The sequence below is a fragment of the Myotis daubentonii genome, chromosome 19 (assembly GCF_963259705.1).
Source record: "Myotis daubentonii chromosome 19, mMyoDau2.1, whole genome shotgun sequence".
Taxonomy (NCBI): domain Eukaryota; kingdom Metazoa; phylum Chordata; class Mammalia; order Chiroptera; family Vespertilionidae; genus Myotis; species Myotis daubentonii.
In genome coordinates, this window is record NC_081858.1 from 10,638,604 (window position 1) to 10,661,629 (window position 23,026).

General features: G+C 41.6%; 1 protein-coding gene and 1 pseudogene across 7 annotated transcripts in view; one reads left to right on the forward strand and one right to left on the reverse strand.

Moving 5' to 3' along the window:
• Positions 1–23,026, forward strand: part of TMEM116 (transmembrane protein 116) — a 52,983-nt gene that overhangs the window by 22,698 nt on the left and 7,259 nt on the right. For 6 of the 7 annotated variants that reach the window (XM_059676100.1, XM_059676095.1, XM_059676097.1 and 3 more), the window contains 6 exons: positions 13,158–13,262; positions 16,734–16,783; positions 17,680–17,763; positions 18,096–18,234; positions 21,746–21,890; positions 22,475–22,548. In XM_059676100.1, coding sequence (XP_059532083.1) covers positions 13,158–13,262; positions 16,734–16,783; positions 17,680–17,763; positions 18,096–18,234; positions 21,746–21,890; positions 22,475–22,548 — 597 coding nt within the window. The remainder of the gene's footprint in view (positions 1–13,157; positions 13,263–16,733; positions 16,784–17,679; positions 17,764–18,095; positions 18,235–21,745; positions 21,891–22,474; positions 22,549–23,026) is intronic. The other variant, XM_059676096.1, reaches the window with a different exon arrangement.
• Positions 8,472–9,048, reverse strand: LOC132222160 (ferritin light chain-like; annotated as a pseudogene).

The following is a 23,026-nucleotide window of genomic DNA, read 5'->3' on the forward strand; positions in this document are numbered from 1 at the left end:
CCTCCTACTGGGGATGTGCCTGCAACCAAGGTACATGCCCTTGACTGGAATCGAACCTGGGACCCTTCAGTCCGCAGGCTGACGCTCTATCCACTGACCCAAACCGGTTAGGGCAAAGGTGGTTTATTTAAAGTAGTAAATAAATATAGCTTTATGAAATACTTATTACATTGACTATATTTTTCTCAATATTTCTTAGACCAGTGACTATTTTGTCAGGGATCAGCACTAAATTCTTAACCAGCATTTGGAAATTATTCCACTAAATGGCCTTTCAAAGTCCTTTTCAGATTTAGGATGCTAAAGCTTCAGGACATGTGAATATTTTTTTCTTTTGAGCTTTTCCTCCTCTCTTGGGGTGGATGTGAGATACAAATTAGAATCAGGCTTTTCTACCTATCCTATATAATAAAAGGCTAATATGCAAATTGACCAAATGGCAGAATGACTGGTCGCTGTGATGCGCACTGACCACCAGGGGCCATATGCTCAAGGCAGGAGCTGTCCCCTGGTGGTCAGTGCACTCCCACCAGGGAGCATTGCTCAGCCAGAAGCTAGGCTCACGGCTGGTGAGCACAGTGGTGGTGGCGGGAGCCTCTCCCGCCTCCGTGGCAATGCTAAGGATGTCCCACTGATGGCTTAGGCAGGAGCAGGCCTAAGCCGTCAGTTGGACATCCCCTGAGAGCTCCTGGACTTCAAGAGGACACAGGCCAGGCTGAGGGACCCTCCCCCCAAGTGCACTAATTTCATGCACCAGGCCTCTAGTTATATTATAACTTCATTATGCGCCTGTTGAGTTTCTGTCTGATTTAGATGAAAAGAGTTTTGTAGGAAATCCAGAGATGGTTGGGGGTGGGGAAGAACTGGCTCTGTACCCTTGTGCCACTTCACTGAACTGAAACAGAAGAAATCAATCATTTACCAAGAGCTAGTCTTTTGTTCTGAAACGTAGCTGAGAAGCAAAGTGAGTTTGAGAACCAAGCCATCAGAAATAATTTCAGTATTTGATTAACAAGTTGAGATGTGATGTTTTTCAGGTGCTACTTTTTTGTGAACTTAGCCAATCAGTAAACAGATGTTAAAGTGACATAATATTTGGCTCAAAAGGCTTTGTCTAGACTAGGGGTGGGGAATGTCCAGCCCTGTGACCTTATAAGGCCTGAAAAATCATTTGGTCCAGCCCTGCTAAGACATTAGGGGTGAGTTAATTAAATGTTTGACCAAATATAGCAGGCTAATTTTTAACTTGATAATTTTGTATGGCCCTCGAGTGATTTTATAAATATCCAAATGGCCCTTGGCGGAAAAAAGTTCGCCATCCCTGGTCTAGACCAGCTCTGAAAGATGGAATCTAATCCATAGTCTAAGATGCTGAGATTTTTAATTTATTAGTTGACAAGTTCTGCACTGAGAAAATTGATTTGGTTATATGTAATTGTCCCCCATATTTGGTTATTTGTAATTGTTCCCATATCAATCTTGGGATCAAAAACAAATTCAATGCTTTTCCCAAAAGGGTCTAGGAGTATCGTTGTACTAATATTTCTCTTTACCAGAGATAACTGCTATGGAGAAACAAGACAATGACAGTACCAGACACTGTCCTAGTCAGCTTCTCTGTTTACTCTTGGGTATTCTAGTGTTATTTGGAAACAGGTTGACATGTCAGCAATCATCGTTTCTTAGTGAACGAGCCCAGCTTCATTTTATGGAAGATGTTCGTCAGGTACTTTAGAGATAGCAGTTGGGATTGCCGGTGATGTGAAGTGCACGGCTTGGAGTGAAAGCATAGAGTTTGGAGTCAAACATACGCGAGTTGAAATCCCAGCTCTAGCACTTGTTTGCTGTGTGATTTTTTTTTAACAAGTTAACTTCTCTGTCTTAGTTTCCCTATGTAAAATAGGGATAATGATAAGGTTTTTAGGGTTGTTGTGAAGATTAAATTAGATAACAAATGCAAAATGCTTGCCCTTAGTGTAAACTATTGTTATTTTTATTATCATTATTATTATTTTTTAAAATATATTTTATTGATTTTTTACAGAGAGGAAGGGAGATAGAGAGTTAGAAACATCGATGGGAGAGAAACATCGATCAGCCGCCTCCTGCACATCTACTGGGGATGTGCCCGCAACCCAGGTACATGCCCTTGACCGGAATCGAACCTGGGACCTTTCAGTCCGCAGGCCGACACTCTATCCACTGAGCCAAACCGGTTTCGGCTATTATCATTATTTTTGAAGGTAAAATAGTATCTCTGTGTATTTCCTTAAGAACAGAATTCACCTGTAGGCCTTTTATTTTCTCCACATTCTTACTGATCCATTTCTTTTTGAATGCCTGGCAATAGAAAGCGGGGTCTATTAAAAATATTCCCGCCCTAACCGGTTTGGCTCAGTGGATAGAGCGTTGGCCTGCGGACTCAAGGGTTCGATTCCAGTCAAGGGCATATACCTTGGTTGCGGGCACATACCCTGTGGGGAGTGTGCAGGAGGCAGCTGATGGATGTTCCTCTCATCGATGTTTCTCTCTCTCCCTCTCCCTTCCTCTCTGTAAAAAAAATCAATAACATATATTTAAAAAATAAAAAAATAAAAATAAATAAAAATATTCCCTCAGCTGGAATTGGATTTCACTATCTTAACTTGTAAATGTGTTCTCATTGCCTTTCTGACCTCTTAGACTTAGCCTAAGTCAAAGGCATAAATTCTACAGTGGCTGTGGGTCTATATAAAATTATTGTGATTTTTTTAGAGTCTTCAAATGGTTTTAATAAAATAGGAATTCAAATAAACTTTTGCTAATTGATAGCTGATTTCCCTGGATTTAATCCCATATTTAGAGGCACTAGGCCCTTCTGTCTGAGTAGATTTCTGATATTAGCCCCCTGTGGCTAGCTTTTACAACTCTTTTAGCCACAAACTAACAAACGTCTGATTATTGCAATGGCACTGTGTTTGATCTGTGACAGAACAGATTTGTATCATGACCAATCCTCTTTGTTAGGGGTAAGTACTCCTTTTAAAAATATGTATTTTTATTGATTTCAGAGAGGAAGTGAGAGGGAGAGAGCTATAGAAACATCAATGATGAGAGCGAATCATTGATTGGCTGCCTCCTGCGTGTCCCCCATTGGATTGAGCCGGCAACCTGAACAGTATGTGCTCAGGCCAGAAATTGAACAGTGACTTCCTGATTCATAGGTAGTGCTCAACCACTGAGCCATGCTGGCTGGGCAGGAGTAAGTACTCTTAACAGCAAGAAAAAAATCCCTTGTACCCTTGACCCATGTGATAGAAATAGCTTTATCTGTCATACTAAGTGTTTTGGGACATTTAAAGTCTAGAGTGAAACTCTCTTATATTATTTTCTGTCACTTCTGATGGCATAGAATCAGAAATTTGTTTTAAAAATTTCATCCTCAAGTATTTTTATACTTGATTGTACTCTATCTCTATTTTCTATGATAAGTTTGAGCTGCCATCTTTGAAGACAGTTTTACAAAGAAGTAGAAAAACCACATGTTTGATATAGTTTTAAGTATCTTCATCTTGTAAAAGAGTGAACCAAAGTCATTGAGGCTTCATTTAGTCTCAGGATTCAATTTATTAAAAAAAAGACGTGATTGAAAATCAGGACTCTGGAGTTACCTTGTTGGATCTGCTTTAGGCTGGTGAGATTTTGGGTAAATAACTTCTTACATTACTTTTTCATTAATTTAATAGTCGAAGCAAAATAGTTTCTGCCATATAACAGACCTTAAATAAGTCATTTTATTTTATTTTTTAATATATTTTATTGATTTTTTTTTACAGAGAGGAAGGGAGAGGGATAGAGAGTTAGAAACATCAATGAGAGAGAAACATCTATCAGCTGCCTCCTACACACCCCCAACTGGGGATGTGCCCGCAACCAAGGTACATGCCCTTGACCGGAATCGAACCTGGGACCCTTCAGTCTGCAGGCCAAAGCTCTATTACTGAGCCAAACCAGCCAGGGATAAATACGTCACTTTAAAAACAAATTCACTGCCCTAACTGGTTTGTCTCAGTGGATAGAGCGTCGACCTGCAGACTGAAGGGTCCCAGGTTCGATTCCGGTCAAGGGCATGTACCTTGGTTGCAGGCACATCCCCAGTGTGGGGGTGTGCAGAAGGCGGCTGATCGATGTTTCTCTCTCATAGATGTTTCTAACTCTCTCTTTTTTTTTTAAATATATTTTATTGATTTTTTACAGAGAGGAAGGGAGAGAGATAGAGAGTTAGAAACATCGATGAGAGAGAAACATCGATCAGCTGCCTCCTGCACATCTCCTACTGGGGATGTGCCCGCAACCCAGGTACATGCCCTTGACCGGAATCGAACCTGGGACCTTTCAGTCCACAGGCCGACGCTCTATCCACTGAGCCAAACCGGTTTCGGCGATGTTTCTAACTCTCTATCCTTCTCCCTCCTCTGTAAAAAATCAATAAAATATATTAAAACAAACAAACAAATTCACTTATCAGCTTGGGTTTCTTATGACAAAAATAGGATGAAATGTCAGTCTTATGTAAAAATACTTTTAAGTTATAAAATTTATACCAATATAAGCTTGAATAGAAGGTTCTTGTTTGTTTTTCCAATTATAGATTCTTCTTTACACATGTTAGTAATTCAGTAACTATTTGCTTCGCTGGTATTTTAAGAGAGTAAAGATGATAGAGTTGAGTTTCTCAAAAGAATACAAAGTAAGGTGATAAATTTATAGTCAACTATAAATTGAAGAATGTTAACATTTATCACAATGGTCAAGGTTATTAACAACAATATCTCTCAGGCTTGAATAGTTTTTTTTCTAAATACAGTGGGGCCTTGACTTACGAGTGTCCCGACTAACGAGTTTTTCGAGATACGAGCCGTCTCTTGGCCGATTTTTTGCTTTGAGTTGCGAGCTAAAATTCGGGTTATGAGCCAGCTTCAGATACCCCACTGCTAGTTGGCGCAGCAAACGTCACAGTGAACGCCACAACATCAGCCCAGCATCACGTGTCTCACTCGTTCACTTTTTGATTTGACATACGAGTAATTTGAGTTGCAAGCTCCATCACGGAACGAATTAAACTCGTAAGTCAAGGCCCCACTGTAGAGTTTTTTCTAAACTGTAAGAAAGGCCAAGTTTAGAATTTTCTGTGTTTTGTATGAGAGTGGAGGGAATCTATCTGATACAATGACATCCTGGTTCCCCCTACTGGGCTTAAATGAAATTGCCTTTTAAAAAATTTCTATTACAGATGTCTCCCATTTTCTCCCCTTTTTGACCACCTCCACCCAGCTATTGCTTCCTCAGACTTCTGTTTCCTCATCATAGAATGGCCATTCTCTTTAAATCTCAAGAGGAGAGAGAAAGACAAGGAAATCAAATCACATATCAAATTTTACTGTCATGATTGGAGAGACATGTAATTTACTTCCTGCTATAAACCATCACTTATTTTAAATATTCACTTTAGTAATGATGGAAACATTTTAGAAATCCTTTTGCTATGGATTTTTTCTTAAGAAACTAAACTTACATCTGCCTGTGGCCTCAGATAAAGGACCTCAAAGTTATTAGATAACTGTTTATTGTTTACAATGTTTTAGTCATTATACTACATTCTGGAGTACACATGGATGAACAAGATAGATAAATTTCTTATTCTCAGGAGTTTACAATTCTAGTGATAATTCACCTCGAGCTATGAGTGCCGGCTGTGCATAAAGTTCTGTGCTGAGTTGCTAGAAAGTGAGGTTGGTTATGTTATGGTGGTATAAATATATAAACAAATATGATTCTTCACCTCAGAGATTAAAATCTAATGAGAGACTAGACATATGTACTTTATCTAAATCATTACAGTAAAAAGCAAATTATATCCTATATAATGAAAGCCCAGTGACCAAATGGTAGAATGACCAGAACGACCACATGACCAGTCACTATGACGTGCACTGACTACCAGGGGGCAGACTCTCAATGCAGGAGCTGCCTCCTGGTGGTCAGTGTGCTCCCACAGTGAGAGCGCCACTCCACTGACTGGGATGAGCGACACTCCCACAGTGGGCTGATCCCTGCAGGCAACGCCCCCCACCAGTGCACGAATCCCGTGCACCACCTCCCTAGTTCTTTTTTTTTAAATATATTTTATTGATTTTTTTACAGAGAGGAAGGGAGAGAGATAGAGAGTTAGAAACATCGATGAGAGAGAAACATCAATCAGCTGCCTCCTGCACATCTCCTACTGGGAATGTGCCCACAACCCAGGTACATGCCCTTGACCGGAATCGAACCTGGGACCTTTCAGTCCGCAGGCCGACGCTCTATCCACTGAGCCAAACCGGTTTCGGCCCTAGTTCTTTAATAAAAGTATAAACTAGGAATGTGAAAGAAGTGATTGGTTCTTTTTAAAAAAAATTATTTTAATCAGTTAATTTATTTTTTAAATTTATTTTTTATTGTTGACTAGAGGCCCGGTGCACGAAATTCATGAATGAGGGTGTGTGTGTCCCTCAGCCGAGCCTGCACCCTCCTCAATCTGGGATCCCTTGAGTGAAATCCAACCACCCGTTTAGGCCCGATCAGGATTGGGCCTAAATGGGCAGTCAAACATCCCTCTCACAATCCGGGACTGCTGGCTCCCAACCACTCACCTGCCTGCCTGCCTGATTGCCCCTAACTGCTTCTGCCTGCCAGCCTGATCACCCTTTAACCACTCCCCTGCCAGCCTGATTGAAGCCTAACTGCTCCCCTGCCAACCCGATTGCCCCTAACTGCCCTCCCCTGCCGGCCTGGTCACCCCTAACTGCCCTCCCCCTGCCAGCCTGGTCGCCCCTAACTGCCCTCCCCTGCAGGCCTTGTCCCTCCCAACTGCCCTCCCCTACAGGCCTTGTCCCTCCCAACTGCCCTCCCCTGCTGGCCTGATCACCCACAACTGCCCTCCCCTGCCGGCCTGGTCACCCCTAACTGCCCTCCCCCTGCCAGCCTGGTCGCCCCTAACTGCCCTCCCCTGCAGGCCTTCTCCCTCCCAACTGCCCTCCCCTGCTGGCCTGATCGCCCACAACTGCCCTCCCCTGCTGGCCATCTTGTGTCCACATGGATGCGGCCAACTTGTGTGTTGGAGTGATGGTCAGTTTGCATATTACCTCTTTATTAGATAGGATAGTATTATAGATATTTCCTGTTCCCCTCCTCCCTTCCCCCCATCCTTCCAGCCCCTACCCATCACCCAACTGATTGGTTCTAACTGGGGAGATTCAGAAAAGTATCATTGAATGGGTAACCAAACCAAAATTTCACCTAACCAAAAATTTCAGTCTCTCCTTATTATATCTTTTAGGAGCCAAATGTATTGATCTGAGGTTTTTTTCTTTTATTTTTTCCTGATAAACTTGAGCAATAAAATGGTCTAAAGTCAGGCAGTGTAAGGAGGGAGGTAAAGTCATGTCTCAAGATCAGGGGGGATGGAAATATTCTCTGTCTGTGCTATCCAAAGTGTTAACCAGTAATCACACTTAGGTATTGAGTACTTAAGATAGGGCTGGTGTGACTGAGGAACTGTATTTTAAATTGTATTTAATATTTATTAGTTTGTAAATATATTTTATTGATTTTTTACAGAGAGGAAGGGAGAGGGATAGAGAGTTAGAAACATCGATGAGAGAGAAACATAGACCAGCTGCCTCCTGCACACCCCCTACTGGGGATGTGCCCGCAACCAAGGTACATGCCCTTGACCAGAATTGAACCTGGGACCTTTCAGTCTGCAGGCCGACGCTCTATCCACTGAGCCAAACCGGTTAGGGCTAATATTTATTAGTTTAAATTTGAATAGTCATGTGTCTAGTTACCTACTGTATTGGACAATGCAGGCCTGGATAATACATGATATTTTGGTTACTCACTAAAATATGGAGACCTGGCATTTTATGTAGTGAGCTTGTTCAGGATCTTGTACCTGAGCTATTGTGTTGTTCAGCCAAATTCTTGCCACTAAACTACTTTCTAACACTGAGACTATGCCCCTTATCTATGTGACTTACTGACATCCATTGTCTTCTCTGTTGTTATTATTTTTAAAATACATTTTTATTGATTTCAGCGAGGAAGGGAGAGGGAGAGAGAGATAGAACCATCAATGTTTAGAGAGAACCACCGATCGGCTGCCTTTTGCACGCCCCCTACTGGGGTTCGAGCCTGCAACCTGGGCATGTGTCCTTGACTGGAATAGAAGCCAAGACCTTTCAGTCCACGGGCCGACGCTCTGTCCACTGAGTCAAACCAGCTAAGGCGTCTTCTGTTATTAGTTATGTATGTATGTATGTATGTATGTATGTATGTATGTATGTATGTATTTATTTTTCTGCAAAAAGCTTTATTGTTCCATTTGTTCCAATGCATGGGAGAGGGCTTCAGGGTGGTTAAAAGAATGACTAGTAGTTTTGGGAAGAGGCTCAAGTACCAGGGGAATGCAGAGGGGCCTCTGAAAGGCCTCTGGTCTCCAAAGTCTCATAGTCCTGCTTGAGGGTGAGCCTTTTGAAGATATTCACCCAACCCAGCCTGAGGGCCAGTTAGCCTGTGGATGTTAGTCAGGTGGTTGCCCATCTTCTTGATTGGTTTCACCTCATCCAGGAAGTGGTTCACCAGAAAGTCACTGAGATGAGAGTCTGCATGGGTACAACCCAGGGCATGCAGCTCCAAAAGGGCCTGGTTCAGGTTCTTCTCCAAGGGCAGGGCAGCTTCCATGATGTCCTGAGTTTTGCTCCATTCATCTTGGGAAGGTTTCAGTATGTCCTGAAAGAGAATGCGGCCACCACGCTTGTTTTGCAACTTAAAGAGATACTCAGTGCCCTCACGTTTCTTCTCCACCAGCTTGCGGAAGAAGTGGCTCATGCCCTCGAGAGCCACATCATTACTGTCGAAATAGTAGCCCAGAGAGAGGTAGTTATAGGAGGCCTCACAGATGCAGGTCAGGTGATTGACTGCAGCCTCCACCTCAGTGGAATAATTCTGACAAATTTGAGAGCTCATGGTTATTCGGCAATAAGGAGTTAAGGTAGAACTGGTGTGTTGGCTGGTCCCGGAGGTGATTCTGAAGGTGGTAACTGGATAAGACACAGGAGGGTGGTCGAAGGTGTCCCTGGCTCTGTTCCATCCAAACACTGTTGAAGCAAGAGACAGATTCAGGACTGCTCAGGGCACTGACTTCTCTGTTATTTATTTATTTTTTATTTTATTATTATTATTATTTTAAAAATACATTTTTATTGATTTCAGAGAGGAAGGGAGAGGGAGAGAGAGATGGCAACATCAATGATGAGAGAGAATTATTGACTGGCTGCCTCCTGCATGCTCCCTACTGGGGATTGAGCCCGCAACCCAGGCATGTGCCCTTGACCGGAATCAAATCTGGGACCTTTCAGTCCACAGGCCGACACTCTATCCACAGAGTCAAACCGGCTAGGATGTCTCTGTTATTTTTGAAAACAATTTTCCTGTTAGTTTTTTCCTCTTTTAAAATGGAATTTATTGGGGTGCCATTGGTTAGTAAAATTTTATAGGTTTCAGGTGTAAAATTCTATAATACATCTGAATATTACAGTGTGTGTTCACCACCCCAAGTCAAGTCTCTGTCCATCACTTTTCCCCACCTTTACCTCCCCCACCCCCAATTTCTTCTGGTAATCACCCTAATGTTGTCTGCATTTATGAGTTTTTCTTGCTAAATTTCTTCACCCTTTTCATCCAGCCCCCCTAGACACAGACAACAGTATGGAGATTACCAGAGGGAAAGGGGTGGGATGGGGGTAGTAAATGGTAAAGGCTGTCATATATATAGTGATGGAAGATGATATGACTTTGGGTGGTGGGCACACAATGCAATATACAGTTCATGTATCATGGAGGTGTACACTTCAAACCTATATAATCTTATTAACCAATGTCACCCCAGTAAACTTAATAAAAAATATAAATTGAAATCCTTATGGCATTTTCAATAAAAAAATAAAATAGAAAAATATTCTATGATTTTTTTTTTATTGTTGACAGTATTAAAGATGTCCCCCATCCCCCAACCCCCTGTCCTTCCCCACCCAGGCTTTCTCTACACTATTTGTGTCCATGGTCTATGCATATATGTTCTTTGGTTAATCTCTTATCATCATCCCTTTTACTTCCCTCCCCTCTGAATTCTGTCATTCTGTTCCATACATTCATGCCTCTGGACCTATTTTGTGCATAAAAGCGGACCAGTTAGGTGAGAGGAATTGGATAATACTGTGGTTCCTCTGCAAAGGATAAAATAAGGCCCTGGTTAGTGTGGTTGAGCTTAGTTGGCTTAGTTGGTTGAGCGTCAATCCATGCATGGAGAGGTCACCATTCAAATTTCTGGTCAGGGCACGTGCCCGGGTTTCTGGCTTGATCCCCAGTAGGGAGTGTGCAGGAGGCAGTCAGTCAATGTTTCTGGCAGGTCTCTCTCTCTTTCTCTCTCCATTCTTCTCTCTCTAAAATCAATAAAAACTTCTTTTTTAAAAAGGAAGCTGGCCCCCGCCAGTGTGGCTCATGGTTGAGCATTGACCTATGAACGAGGAGGTCACAGTTTGATTCCCGGTCAGAGCACATGCCTGGGTTGCTGGCTCAATCCCGAGGATGGGACATACAGAAGGCAGCCAATCAATGATTCTCTCTTACTGATGTTTCTCTCCTTCTCCCTTCCTCTCTGAAATCAATAAAAATATAGTCCTAGCCGGTTTTGCACAGTGGATAGAACATTGGCCTGCGGATCGAAGGGTGCTAGGTTAGATTCCGGTCAGGGGTACGTACCTCTGTTGCAGGTTCCTCCTCAGGCTGGGGCCCTGATGCATGGGTCAGGATGCATGCAGAAGGCAACCAATCGATGTGTTTCTCTCACATTAATATTTCTCTCTGTCTTTCCCTCTCTCTTCTGCTCTTTTTAAAAATCAATGGAAAAACATCCTCTGGTGAGGATTAAAAAATTAAAAAATATATATTTAAAAGAAAAGCTGAGGCATGTTTTAGGTAGGCTGGATAGAATTCCCATATTTTACATGGTATGGATACTAGATAGTAAGTTACTAATAGAATAGTAGGTAGTACTCCTATAATAGAAAATAATGGAGTGAAGAACCAAGATGGCGGCATAGGTTAACGCCGGAGTTTGCTGCTTTGAACAACTACTTCAAAAATGAAACTAAAAAACTGAACGGACATCACTCAGAACCACAGGAACGCTGGCTGAGTGGAAGTCCTACAACTAAGAGGAAAGAGAAACGCATTCGGACACTCAGAGGAGGCGCAGTGCTGAAGTCAAATTCTGAGGTGCGGAGTGCGCGGAGCGGGCTGGCAGCAGAGGGCGAGGTTGGCGTTTTCAATCGGGAGGGAGTCGCAGACTCTGAGCACCAGATCCGGGCGAGTCTTTAAGGACCCAGACTCAAACGGGAGAAGCGGGACTGTCTGGCTTCGGTCAGAGCGAGTGCAGCTTTCTCTCAGAGCTTTGCAGCGGGTGCTGGGACTCAGAGAGGCAGAGCCCCTGGGGACAGGACTGAGAGCCGCCATAACTGCTCTCTCTGGCCCACCCTGTTGATCCTGTGCTACCCGCCCTACCCAAGCCCTGCACAGAGGCGTTTGCCGGATAGCCTCAGGCAAAGGCTAGACTAGCACCTCCCTAGAGGACAGAAGTTCTCTCACTGCTGACACAGCTGATTCTCATAGCCACTTGGCCTGGAGGTCAAACCCTCCTTGGGATTAGCTACAACAATCAAGGTTTAACTATAAGACTGCGAACAAAGACCACTAGGGGGTGCACCAAGGAAGCATAACAAAATGCGGAGACAAAGAAACAGGACAAAATTGTCAATGGAAGATATAGAGTTCAGAACCACACTTTTAAGGTCTCTCAAGAACTGTTTAGAAGCCGCCGATGAACTTTATGAGATCTACAAGAAAACTAATGAGACCCTCGATGTTATATTGGGGAACCAACTAGAAATTAAGCATACATGGACTGAAATAACGAATATTATACAGACTCACGACAGCAGACCAGAGGAGCGCGAGAATCAAGTCAATGATTTGAAATGCGAGGAAGCAAAAAACACACAACCAGAAAAGCAAAATGAAAAAAGAATCCAAAAATGCGAGGATAGTGTAAGGAGCCTCTGGGACGGCTTCAAGCGCACCAACATCAGAATTATAGGGGTGCCAGAAGATGAGAGAGAGCAAGATATTGAAAACCTATTTGAAGAAATAATGACAGAAAACTTCCCCCACCTGGTGAAAGAAATGGACTTACAGGTCCAAGAAGCGCGGAGAACCCCAAACAAAAGGAATCCAAAGAGGACCACACCAAGACACATCATAATTAAAATGCCAAGAGCAAAAGATAAAGAGAGAATCTTAAAAACAGCAAGAGAAAGAAACTCAGTTACCTACAAGGGAATACCCATACGCCTGTCAGCTGATTTCTCAACAGAAACTTTGCAGGCCAGAAGGGAGTGGCAAGAAATATTCAAAGTGATGAATAGCAAGAACCTACAACCAAGATTACTTTATCCAGCAAAGCTATCATTCAGAATTGAAGGTCAGATAAAGAGCTTCACAGATAAGGAAAAGCTAAAGGAGTTCATCACCACCAAACCAGGATTATATGAAATGCTGAAAGGTATCCTTTAAGAAGAGGAAGAGGAAGAAAAAGGTAAAGATACAAATTATGAACAACAAATATGCATCTATCAACAAGTGAATCTAAGAATCAAGTGAATAAATAATCTGATGAACAGAATGAACTGGTGATTATAATAGAATCAGGGACATAGAAAGGGAATGGACTGACTATTCTTGGGGGGGGGAAGGGGTGTGGGAGATGTGGGAAGAGACTGGACAAAAATCGTGCACCTATGGATGAGGACAGTGGGTGGGGAGTGAGGGCGGAGGGTGGGGCGGGAACTGGGAGGAGGGGAGTTATGGGGGGAAAAAAGAGGAACAAATGTAATAATCTGAACAATAAAGATTTAATTAAAAAAATAAAAATAAAATTAAAAAAAAAAGAAAATAATGGAGTAAATCAAAGGAAATCAGAGTGGGGCAGTTATGATGGGTTGTTTTGCTTTTTTACCTAGATATTCTACATTTCTTCATTTCTCTACACCGTCAATTACGTCTGGTATCTGTACAAAGAACTAAGGATGAAACACACCCAGAGCGGACAGAGTACATTTTCCTTGGTAAGTTTTATTCAAAGTTAATAGTTAAGAACAGTATGCTAAAACAAACCCATGTATCCTTGATCAATATTGTAAACACCCTGCACAGACTAGGTGAATTAATTGAGATTAATAAAAGGAAAACATGTTCTCACTGAGTTTCTATCCTGTTAACATGATTTCCTCATATCTCATACCACCAAAAAAAAAAAAAAAAAGACTCCATTATGGGAAACATTATGCACAGTACTGCCATTCCTGCCTGGTTCTATTCAGTAAAAGAAATAATCCTGGCTCTATGCCAGTACATCATTGTTGCTAAAGATCTTGGCGAAGAGTCAGGGAAAGGGTTCAGCTTGGAAACCTGGGATTTGAACTATAGCTATGGAAAGGGCGAGTGTTCTGCTCTGCTGTATTTTTTCAGTATGAGTAGAAAAAAAATATTGGTTTGCAGAAGAGCAGGGGAATTAATGTATGGTAATCAGAAAATAAGATTAACCCAGGGAGAAGTTAGTTGTCTTTCCCCCTTTGGTTCACAGAGTTTTGGCACTGTCTAGCATTATAATTATTCACTAAGTCAGTACATCTGGACTCTTTGTGTGCATGTATGTATTTTACATATCATATAATTCACCTATTTTAAATATACAATTCAATGGTTTTTAAAGTAAACTTATCAGGTTGTATAGTCATCATCATATGACAGTTTCAGAATATTTTCTTCACCCCAATAAAATCTTCCATGCCCATTTACTGTTAATCCCCTTCCCACCTTCTGCACTAAACAAGCACTATAGATTGTCCTTTTCTGGACATTTTATATAGATGGAATCATACAGTATATAATTTCTTTTGTCTGTTTTATTTAATTTAGCATAATGCTTTTGAAGTTTATCCATTATAGTATTATATAAGTAATTCATTACTTTTTATTGGTGAATAGTATTACATTGTATAGTATATTTTCTTTCTTATTTCTGACTCTTTTAGTATATCACTAAGTGATCTTGGCAGAATACATTTTTATGATATGAGCAATTTTCATTTATTTAAATGTCTTTATATGTTTTATAAACTATAAAACACTAATAAAAGAAAAAGAAGCAAATTAACCGTACCTCTACAATGCCCACCAGCCCATCAGAAGTGAGTATGCAAATTAACCCAACAAGGATGGCGGGTTAATTTGCATATGCAGGCACCTAGCGGCTGTGTCGTAGCAATGGCGACGATGCTGGCGTTCCACACCACCCCAGCCGCTCTGGGCCTCTGGGCAGCGTGGGAAGGCGGAGGAACGAAGCAGAAAGGCACCTCTGGGCCTCTGGGCAGTATGGGAAGGTGGAAAGGTGGCTCCAGACCTGAACTAAGGCAGAAAGGCAGCTCCGGCCAGAGTGAAGGTGGTGCCGGCAGCCAGGGGAAGGAAGGCCCATTCTTGCACAATCTTCATGCATTGGGCCTCTAGTTATACATATTTTTCAAAATATTTTTATCGATTTCAGAGAGGAGAGGAAAGGAGAGGGAGAAGGAGATAGAAACATCAATGATGAGAGAGAATCATTGATTGCCTGCCTGCTGCACACCCCTTACTGAGGATTGTGCCCACAACTCAAGCATGTGACCTGACTGGGAATCAAACTGGTGACCTCTTGGTGCGTGGGTCAAGGCTCAACAACTGAGCTACACCAGCCGGGCAGAACAAACTAATTTTTGAAGAAAAGGGAGAGAGAGACAAAGATTAACTGTCATATATGGTATTCTATTGCTTTATAGTCATGCAAATGCACCTATTGTGCTTTTCTTCATGTAACACATGCTATAACACTAATATTCCAAGAAGATAAACTTTAGCCAAAAAATTTAACTCCACTGGCTATTATTCTGTCATTTTAGCTTTATTCCTAAAGCCTTGACATGTTTGTTTTTTTTTTCATGTTTGAGTTCTCTTTTAAATACCCTAGCAAGACTTAGGCCCTAAACTTTTACTAATAAACTTTTTTATCAGAGATTCATTGATATCCAGTTAAGAATAAGAATTAAACACAGGCTAGCCACCTGCTGGATAGAGGATATAATAAAAAGAGAAAAAGGGACATGAGTGGGAGAAGTCACCAAAGACTAATTTTACTTATTTCCCATTTTACCTAAAGTCAGCAATTTCTATCCAACTTGAAATAATTTGCTATTCTTGATTCAAAGTTCTTAAGGCAAGTCAGTTAGTCATCTCTGGTTATTAATTAATTGCTCACTTAATGCTTATTGATCCCTAACAATGCCATCCCATATGCTCTCTACCTTAAAATAGAAAAAAACAACAACACTTGTTTTCTCTTCTGTTATCTCTTTAAGGTGTTATGTTCAATATCTTCCACCATAAATTCCTACTGGGTAGGGACCATTCTTCTGTAGTTTGTTTTACAGTGTCTAACACAACTGGATATTTTTGAAATGTTCTTTCTTCTAGAATCTAACAAGTCTTAAAGGGCTTATAATCCAAAGGGCTTATTTGACCTTGCCCTTATTATACTAACCCTGGCTTGTTATACTTTCTGCTGGTCATCTTTCTTAAATTTTTTTTTTATTATCTTTATTAATTTTTTTAAATCCTCACCCGAGGCTATTTTTCCATTGATTTTTAGAGAGAATGGAAGAGAGAGGGAAAGACAGAGAAATATTGATGTGAGAGAAACACATCAATTGGTTGCCTCCTGCCCTAGCCCCAACCAGGGCCCGGGCTGGGGAGGAGCCTGCAACCGAGGTATATGACCTTGACTGGAATCGAAACCGGGACTCTTCAGTCCACAGGCCAACGCTCTATCCACTGAGCCAAATCAGCTAGGGTCTGCTGGTCTTTTTTTTTTTTTTTTTAATATACTTTATTGATTTTTTACAGAGAAGAAGGGAGAGGGACAGAGAGTAAGAAACATCGATGACAGAGAAACATTGATCAGCCGCCTCCTGCACCCCCCCCCCCACCGGGGATGTGCCCGCAACCAAGGTACATGCCCTTGACCGGAATCGAACCCGGGACCCTTGAGTCCGCAGGCCGACGCTCTATCCACTGAGCCAAACCGGTTCAGCTGCTGGTCATCTTATACATAGACTTTCACTCCATTCATAAGGAGTAAAAATCCCACACCTCCCTGGATATAAAAGAAGAGGACTGAACTGTTATTAGAAGATGGAACATTGTGTAATTTAACATTTGCCTTTTTTTTAAGAGAATTTGTTCTGGTAGTCAAATCTTATATTAAGCTACTTCCTACAGGTTCTTTTTGTGACTATTGTACTATTTAGAATATAGTAACACAGATAAAATTCTCTTATCTCCTATGCTAAGGAATTATTTCACTGAATTTTATAGCAAATATTTCTTAACGAAGCAAGCTGACTCTTGGGAATTTTTATTCTGTCAAGTGACACATAATAACCTGGTATTTATTATAACATGATTGGCAATATCCTAAGACATTGCTCACATTTTCCTTTTCATAGGTTATAGATAATACTTGTCGAGTTGGTCAGATAGCCATCATTTCGTCAAGGTAAGATATTTTGCTTTCTTTCCTAGCAAGGTGTGGACTCTCATTATTCTGGGGTCTAGGTGGGAGCAAATAGAAGAACAATGTCCTTTATATCTATTGAGTCTGTCATGCCTATGTCCTCTTGGAGCCTTACTGAGTAGGAAGCAACAAATATGTGATCTTTGGTTCCATTTTCTCAAATAGGCAAACAGTTTGAAGTTACAGATTTGGGCTTTAGCCTCAATTCTGCCATCATGTCTAAGTGCCTGTCAGGTATTTCCCTTTAAGTCTTTGGACTTTTAATTCCTTTCTACATCTCTTAAAGAGTTGTAATAGGGGCTTTCAAGATCTCATCTACCTTTATAACATTGGGTGAGATTCTTAAAATTATTAAGCCCAGAAGGGGTCTGGATTTCATTTAAGTGGTCATTACAGAGTTGGTTTTAGATTTTGTAACTTTTACTCTTGGATCTTTTCCTCTGGATAATAATTGGTTATTTAAAGGTCTATTTTAGAAAAGCTCCCAGGAAAGGACATATGAGAATGAAGTTATTTCTGGTCACCATGGAAAGTGAAACAGACTGAGCAAGCAGAGAGCTCCTTGTAAAATATTTCCTTTCATTTTGACCCACTTGGATTTTATCAGATCACACAACTCCCGGAGACTCTTTATGAAACTCTGTTAGTGTTCATTACCCTAAGTATAAAATGCATTCCTCACTTCTCTTCCCCAGGTATTGAAAAAGACAGTATAGTTAAGGTTTTTGAACGATTTTTCTTAGAGAATTTAAATGTGTATGTATTAGTGGAGAGTGGTGGGATGATAGAGGAGGGAAAAGAACAGGATAATATTTTGCAAATGGAAGAGGGCATAAAACAGTCTGAATATTAGGGTGATAAGTTTTTTTTCCTCCTAGCCTGATACCTCTACTATTGATGACACCTGTATTCTGTCTGGGCAATGCCAGTGAATGTTTCCGCAACTTTAGCCAGAGCCACAGGTAAGTAAGGACCAAATTTATTATTTTCATGGTCGTCTACACATACTCTGTTCTATAAATGGAGATAGAAGAGGACTTTCTACATACATTCTGGCTAAGGTGTTGTATTTAAAATGAGCTATGTGAATAATGAGAATAATGTGCAGTTAACACTGTAAATACATACATAGAATATAACAAGGTGACTAGAAAATAATGTGTCTATGAGAAGGAACAAAGTGTTAGCAAAATGATAAGTAGAATTTTATACTCATGAACTTTTATTGCACTAATAGGTAACTCTATAGTTTTATATCTGTAGCAGTGCTCTTGTCCATTGATTCTCTTCCTAGGTGTATCCTGATGCACTCACCGCCATCAGCCATGGCTGAACTCCTGCCTTCTGCCAACACATCAGTCTGTAGAACACTTTATTTTTATGGGCTCATCATTTTCCTGGCCAGCTTCCTACTCAGCCTCTTCACCATTGTGGTATGGTGCCACCTTATCTGCCTTTATGGAAAGAAGTGGGGATAGGGAGGGATTGGGTAGTACTCCCAAGGCCTGGAAAAGATGAGGTGGAGAATTACTTTTGATAGTTCCAGACTTAACAAAGTGGCTAGGTGATATTGACAATTTAATTATTACCTTAGTTTTTTGGACTTCCCAAGATCAAATGATGAGTGGGAAAAAGAACCTGTATTCATTCTGTAGGAATTATCCTCATTCTAGAAGTAATATATGTTCTTATGGATCCCCATGGAGGATCAGAGCAGAAAACTACAATGTGTCAAGTATATCCTTTATATAAAATGACTAGAGGCCCAGTGCACAAAATTTGTGCACTTGGGTCAGGGTTGGGAGGGGAGTCCTTCAGCCCGGCCTGCGTCCTCTTGCAGGAGCCCAACTGATGGCTTAGGCCCACTCCTGCCTAAGCCATCAGTTGGACATCTTTTGTGCTGCCATGGAGGTGGGAGAGGCTCCCGCCACCACTGCTGCGCTCACCAGCCATGAGCCCAGCTTCTGGATGAGCAGTGCTCCCCTTGTGGTAAGTGTGCATCATGGCGACTAGTTATTCCACTGTTCGGCCCATTTGCATATTAGCCTTTTATTATATAGGACTAGGGGCCCAGGGCATGAATTTGTGCAACTTTAAAGGAACTGTAGGCCATGAGGCTGCCATGGGCACAGGGGCAGGTTCAGCCCATCCTCTGCGCTCCTACCCAGCCCCTCCTGCTGCAACCTCTAGTCCCCTGTCTGCCAGCAGCCCTGTTCCCGCTGCTGCTGTTCCCACACGCTGACAGCATAGAGCAATTGGGGCTGGCACCAGCAGCAGGTACAAGCAAGGCTGGTGCCATCAGTGGATGTGAGCAGTGGTTGCTGCCCGATTGCCCCTCAGGAGCAGGGGGAGGTGGAGAAGCCCTCAGGGGTGATCGGGACTGGTGCCAGGCACTAGCAGCGGGTGCGAGCGGGGCCGTTGCTGGCAGCAGGTGCGAGAGGCAGCTGCCAGCTCTGATTGCTCCTTAGGAGCAGGGGGAGGTGGAGAAGTCCTGAGGGGCGATTGGAGCCAGCAGCTGCCGCTCGCACCCGCTTACGGTGCCGAGAGATAGGGGCCGGTGTCAAGCACTGGCAGTGGGTGGAAGTAGCAGCTCCAGCGCCAGCTGTGGGTGCTACTGCTGGGTGGGATCGCAGTGCATGGAAGCTAAGAATTTTTAGCAACCACCAGAGGCTCGCCCCAATGACAGTGACCGGCGCCCTGCCTTGGTCTGGCGCCCCCTCTCACCTGCTCCACCATCCCGCCATGGCCAATGCCCGCCATGTTTCACACTCTGCCGTCTGCTGCTGATGCCTGCTATGTTCCGCGCATGCCCCTTGGTGGTCAGTGCATGTCATAGTGACTGTTTGTTTAGTTGTTTGGTTGTTCTGCTGTTCAGTCTATTTGCACATTAGAGTTTTATACTAGTATATATAGATACTTTGGAATGTGTGGGGTGAGCTTTGGTTTAATTTCCCAAATAATGAAAGAGTTTTCTTTTCTCAATTCTTTATTGGCTATAAATTTGTGATTATGATATGTCTAACTGGGTTAAGGTGCTAAGTGACTCAGGCAGTTATTAAATACTCACCCGACATCATCAGAATTATGTACAATTAAAATAACCAGCTATGGGACAGTACATTATCTATAATAATAAGAGCATGATATGCTAATTAGACTGAAGGTCCTTCCAGATGAAGCTGAGGCTGTGAGGGAAGACAGGGTTCCTGGTGCCTGCCGACGGCTGGAGGAAAGCCCAGGTCCTGGGTGTCAGAGGGAAGCTGGTGCCAGCAGCCGGGGGAAGGAAGGCCTACTCTTGCACGAATTTCATGCATCGGGCCTCTAGTTCATATATAACTGCCTAGTACAAAATCAGTAAGCAAGCAATATGCCTTCTGATTTGCCATATCTATTTTTCAGTATCATTTTCTCCTCTCTTTATATGTTAGTTCAGGGATTACAAACTATCTACCTGCAGACCAAATTTATCCCCCAAATATGTTTTGTTTCCTAGTACAGGTAGTACACATGAACCAAATATAATTGTGGAGAATTTCCTTTGATAATTCAAATATAAGTTATAGAGATAACTTAGCTCAAATCAGCAAGTGTGTAAAGATTGCACAATGACTAATTTACATTAAAATGGCTTTAATGGTTTATATTTAGAACTGATTGACAAGAGACAGGTAGCCTGGCACCGTGGGGATTCCTGTTTGCTTCTTCAGAATAACCCAGGCTTCAGTGGGCATTCAGAATTATCATTCTGATTCCTTTTTTAAAAATATATTTGTATTGATTTCAGAGAGGAATGTGTGAGGGAAAGAGAGATAGAAACATGAAAGAGAATCATTAATTGGCTGCCTCTTGCATGCCCCACACTGGGGATCGAACCCACAACCCAGGTATGTGCCCTAACCAGGAATCGAACCATGACCTCCTGGTTCATAGGTCAACGTTCAACCAGCTGGGCGCATTCTGATTCTTTTTTAAACAACAGATGATGAACTGATTCTACTAGCCATAAATATTCTCAAATAAGTTCAAGCCTCCTTTTGATTCCTATTTCTGTGGGGAAAAAAGAAACTTAAATGGCCAAACCTTTAGTTAATTGGTTGTTAATTTAGAGTATGGATCTGGATTATTAGGGAAAAGTTTCAAATTTGGTCAAAGTTGTTACCAAGATTATTACATAATTCACTCTACACAAAAATCATGTTGGACTTCTGAACTGATTTATATTTCTTTCAATTAGCTAAAGGGCAAGAAAAGACCCCCCCCTTTTTTTGCTTACAGTTGAGAATTTAAGCTCAGTCACAGTGCTAAAATATTTATTTTAAGGATATTAAGTATAGAGTACTTTAACTTCTAATAAAGGGTTTTTAAAGAGGGTTTGGTTAGGTTTTTTTTTTTTAATCCTCATCTGAGGATATTTTTCCATTGATTTTTAGGGAAAGGGAAAGACAGAGAGAAATATTGGATGTGAGAGAATTGATTGGTTGCCTCCTGCACACACCCTGACCAGGGCTGAGCCAGGAAGGAGCCAGCAACCAAGGTATGTGCCCTAGACCAGAACCGAACCTAGGAACCTTTGATCTCTAGGCCAATGCTCTATCCACTGAGCCAAACTGGCTAGGGCATAGATCTTACTAGTAATTTTATTTCTCATGCATATTATGATCAGTCTCAGTGAGAAAATATCCTGAGCATTATTGTTAAGGTTCGTGTTTTGAACATGGTAACCACAAGTTTGGCTAATATCTGTCTATTTCCCTAGCTAAGCAAAAGTTCATTCTGAAGATAATTTTCTCTCAGAAAAAGCCTGGTTTCAGATACTAAAGACAGAGGAATGGGCTTTTTCTGCTATTAGATCCTAAGAGAACATTCCTTCTAAAATTATAGGAGGATAGACCTGGAAAGTTACTAAGTCTTGGGCAAACTATTCACTGCTGTACCCCTGTCTAGGTCTTACTCATCCAAGCCCAGACTCTGTATAAGAAGTTTGTGAAATCAACTGGCTTTTTGGGAAGTGAACAGTGGGCAGCGATTCACATCGTAGAGCAGCGAGTACGCTTCTACCCAGTGGCCTTCTTGTGCTGCTGGGGCCCAGGTGGGTATCTTACTGGAAAGAGCTGGGCAATGAAGAGGGCATTATGGGGTTCTGATCAAGCAAAGAGGTCTCACCAAGAAGGATTACTGCAAATTCCTGTCCAGCTTGTAAAATTTAAGTTGTTCCCACTCATATTTCCCAGTTTTTCCCAACCTCCTTAAATTCTTCTTATGTTTTGCAAGTTAAGATAATTAGACATGTGATGCAACCTGATATGAGAGGAAATGTCCTGACAGAACTCAGAGATACTAATACCTGTCCATCCTGCTACATAAAGTTGTAGCAAGGATCAGATTGGATAATGTTTATGAAAGAGCTTGATAAACTCGAAAATGTTAAAAAGTGTGACTGTCTTCCTGTAGTATGTCTTGCCACCATTGCTGCACTAATAATCTGTAAAGTTTACTCACTGAGGAATAAACATTGGAAACCCAAGGCCCAGTGATTTACATAATTGCTTAATCTTACTGCTGGTCTTCATTCTGTCTATAGCTTCCATTTTAAAAATGCTTAAGCATGTATACTGAAGAATTTTATGCTCAGGTAGCCAGTGCTGATAAGATTTATACTTTGTGTTTTCATAGCTGTCATTTTGATGATCATAAAGCTGATTGAGCCACAGGACACCAAGCTTCACATGGCCCTCTATGTACTTCAGGTAACATCTTCAACATCTAGCATCGATGTTCTCATGCCCTCTTTTCCTGTTCTCCTATACTGCCATACATCTCTAAGCAAAAATTTTTCCCCTCAGGGTATTTCTACATTGCAAAAGAGAAAATACATTTAGTTATGAAGAATGTGAAATTTTCCTCACAGATCTGGTAGATACTTTGTGAAAGTGCTCCCATGCATTTCAGAGCATATTTATGTGTGGTCAACTTCATTTTATTGATGTATGTTTAAGGAATGAGTAACAAAAAAAACAAATGTTCTTATGAAGCACTAATAATGACATGATTCTCTCCCATTCAGAGTGAATTGAATGGGATAAATGAGCTATTCTAGGTGAACAGGGAGACAGTAATAAAGAAATGGGACAATTCTCTTTCTTCTTCCTTTATCAAATTTAAGAAGACTTTTGGAGCTGACTAAGCTGATAGGGAAGTTTTCTCAATCCTGACCTGGGAAATGGG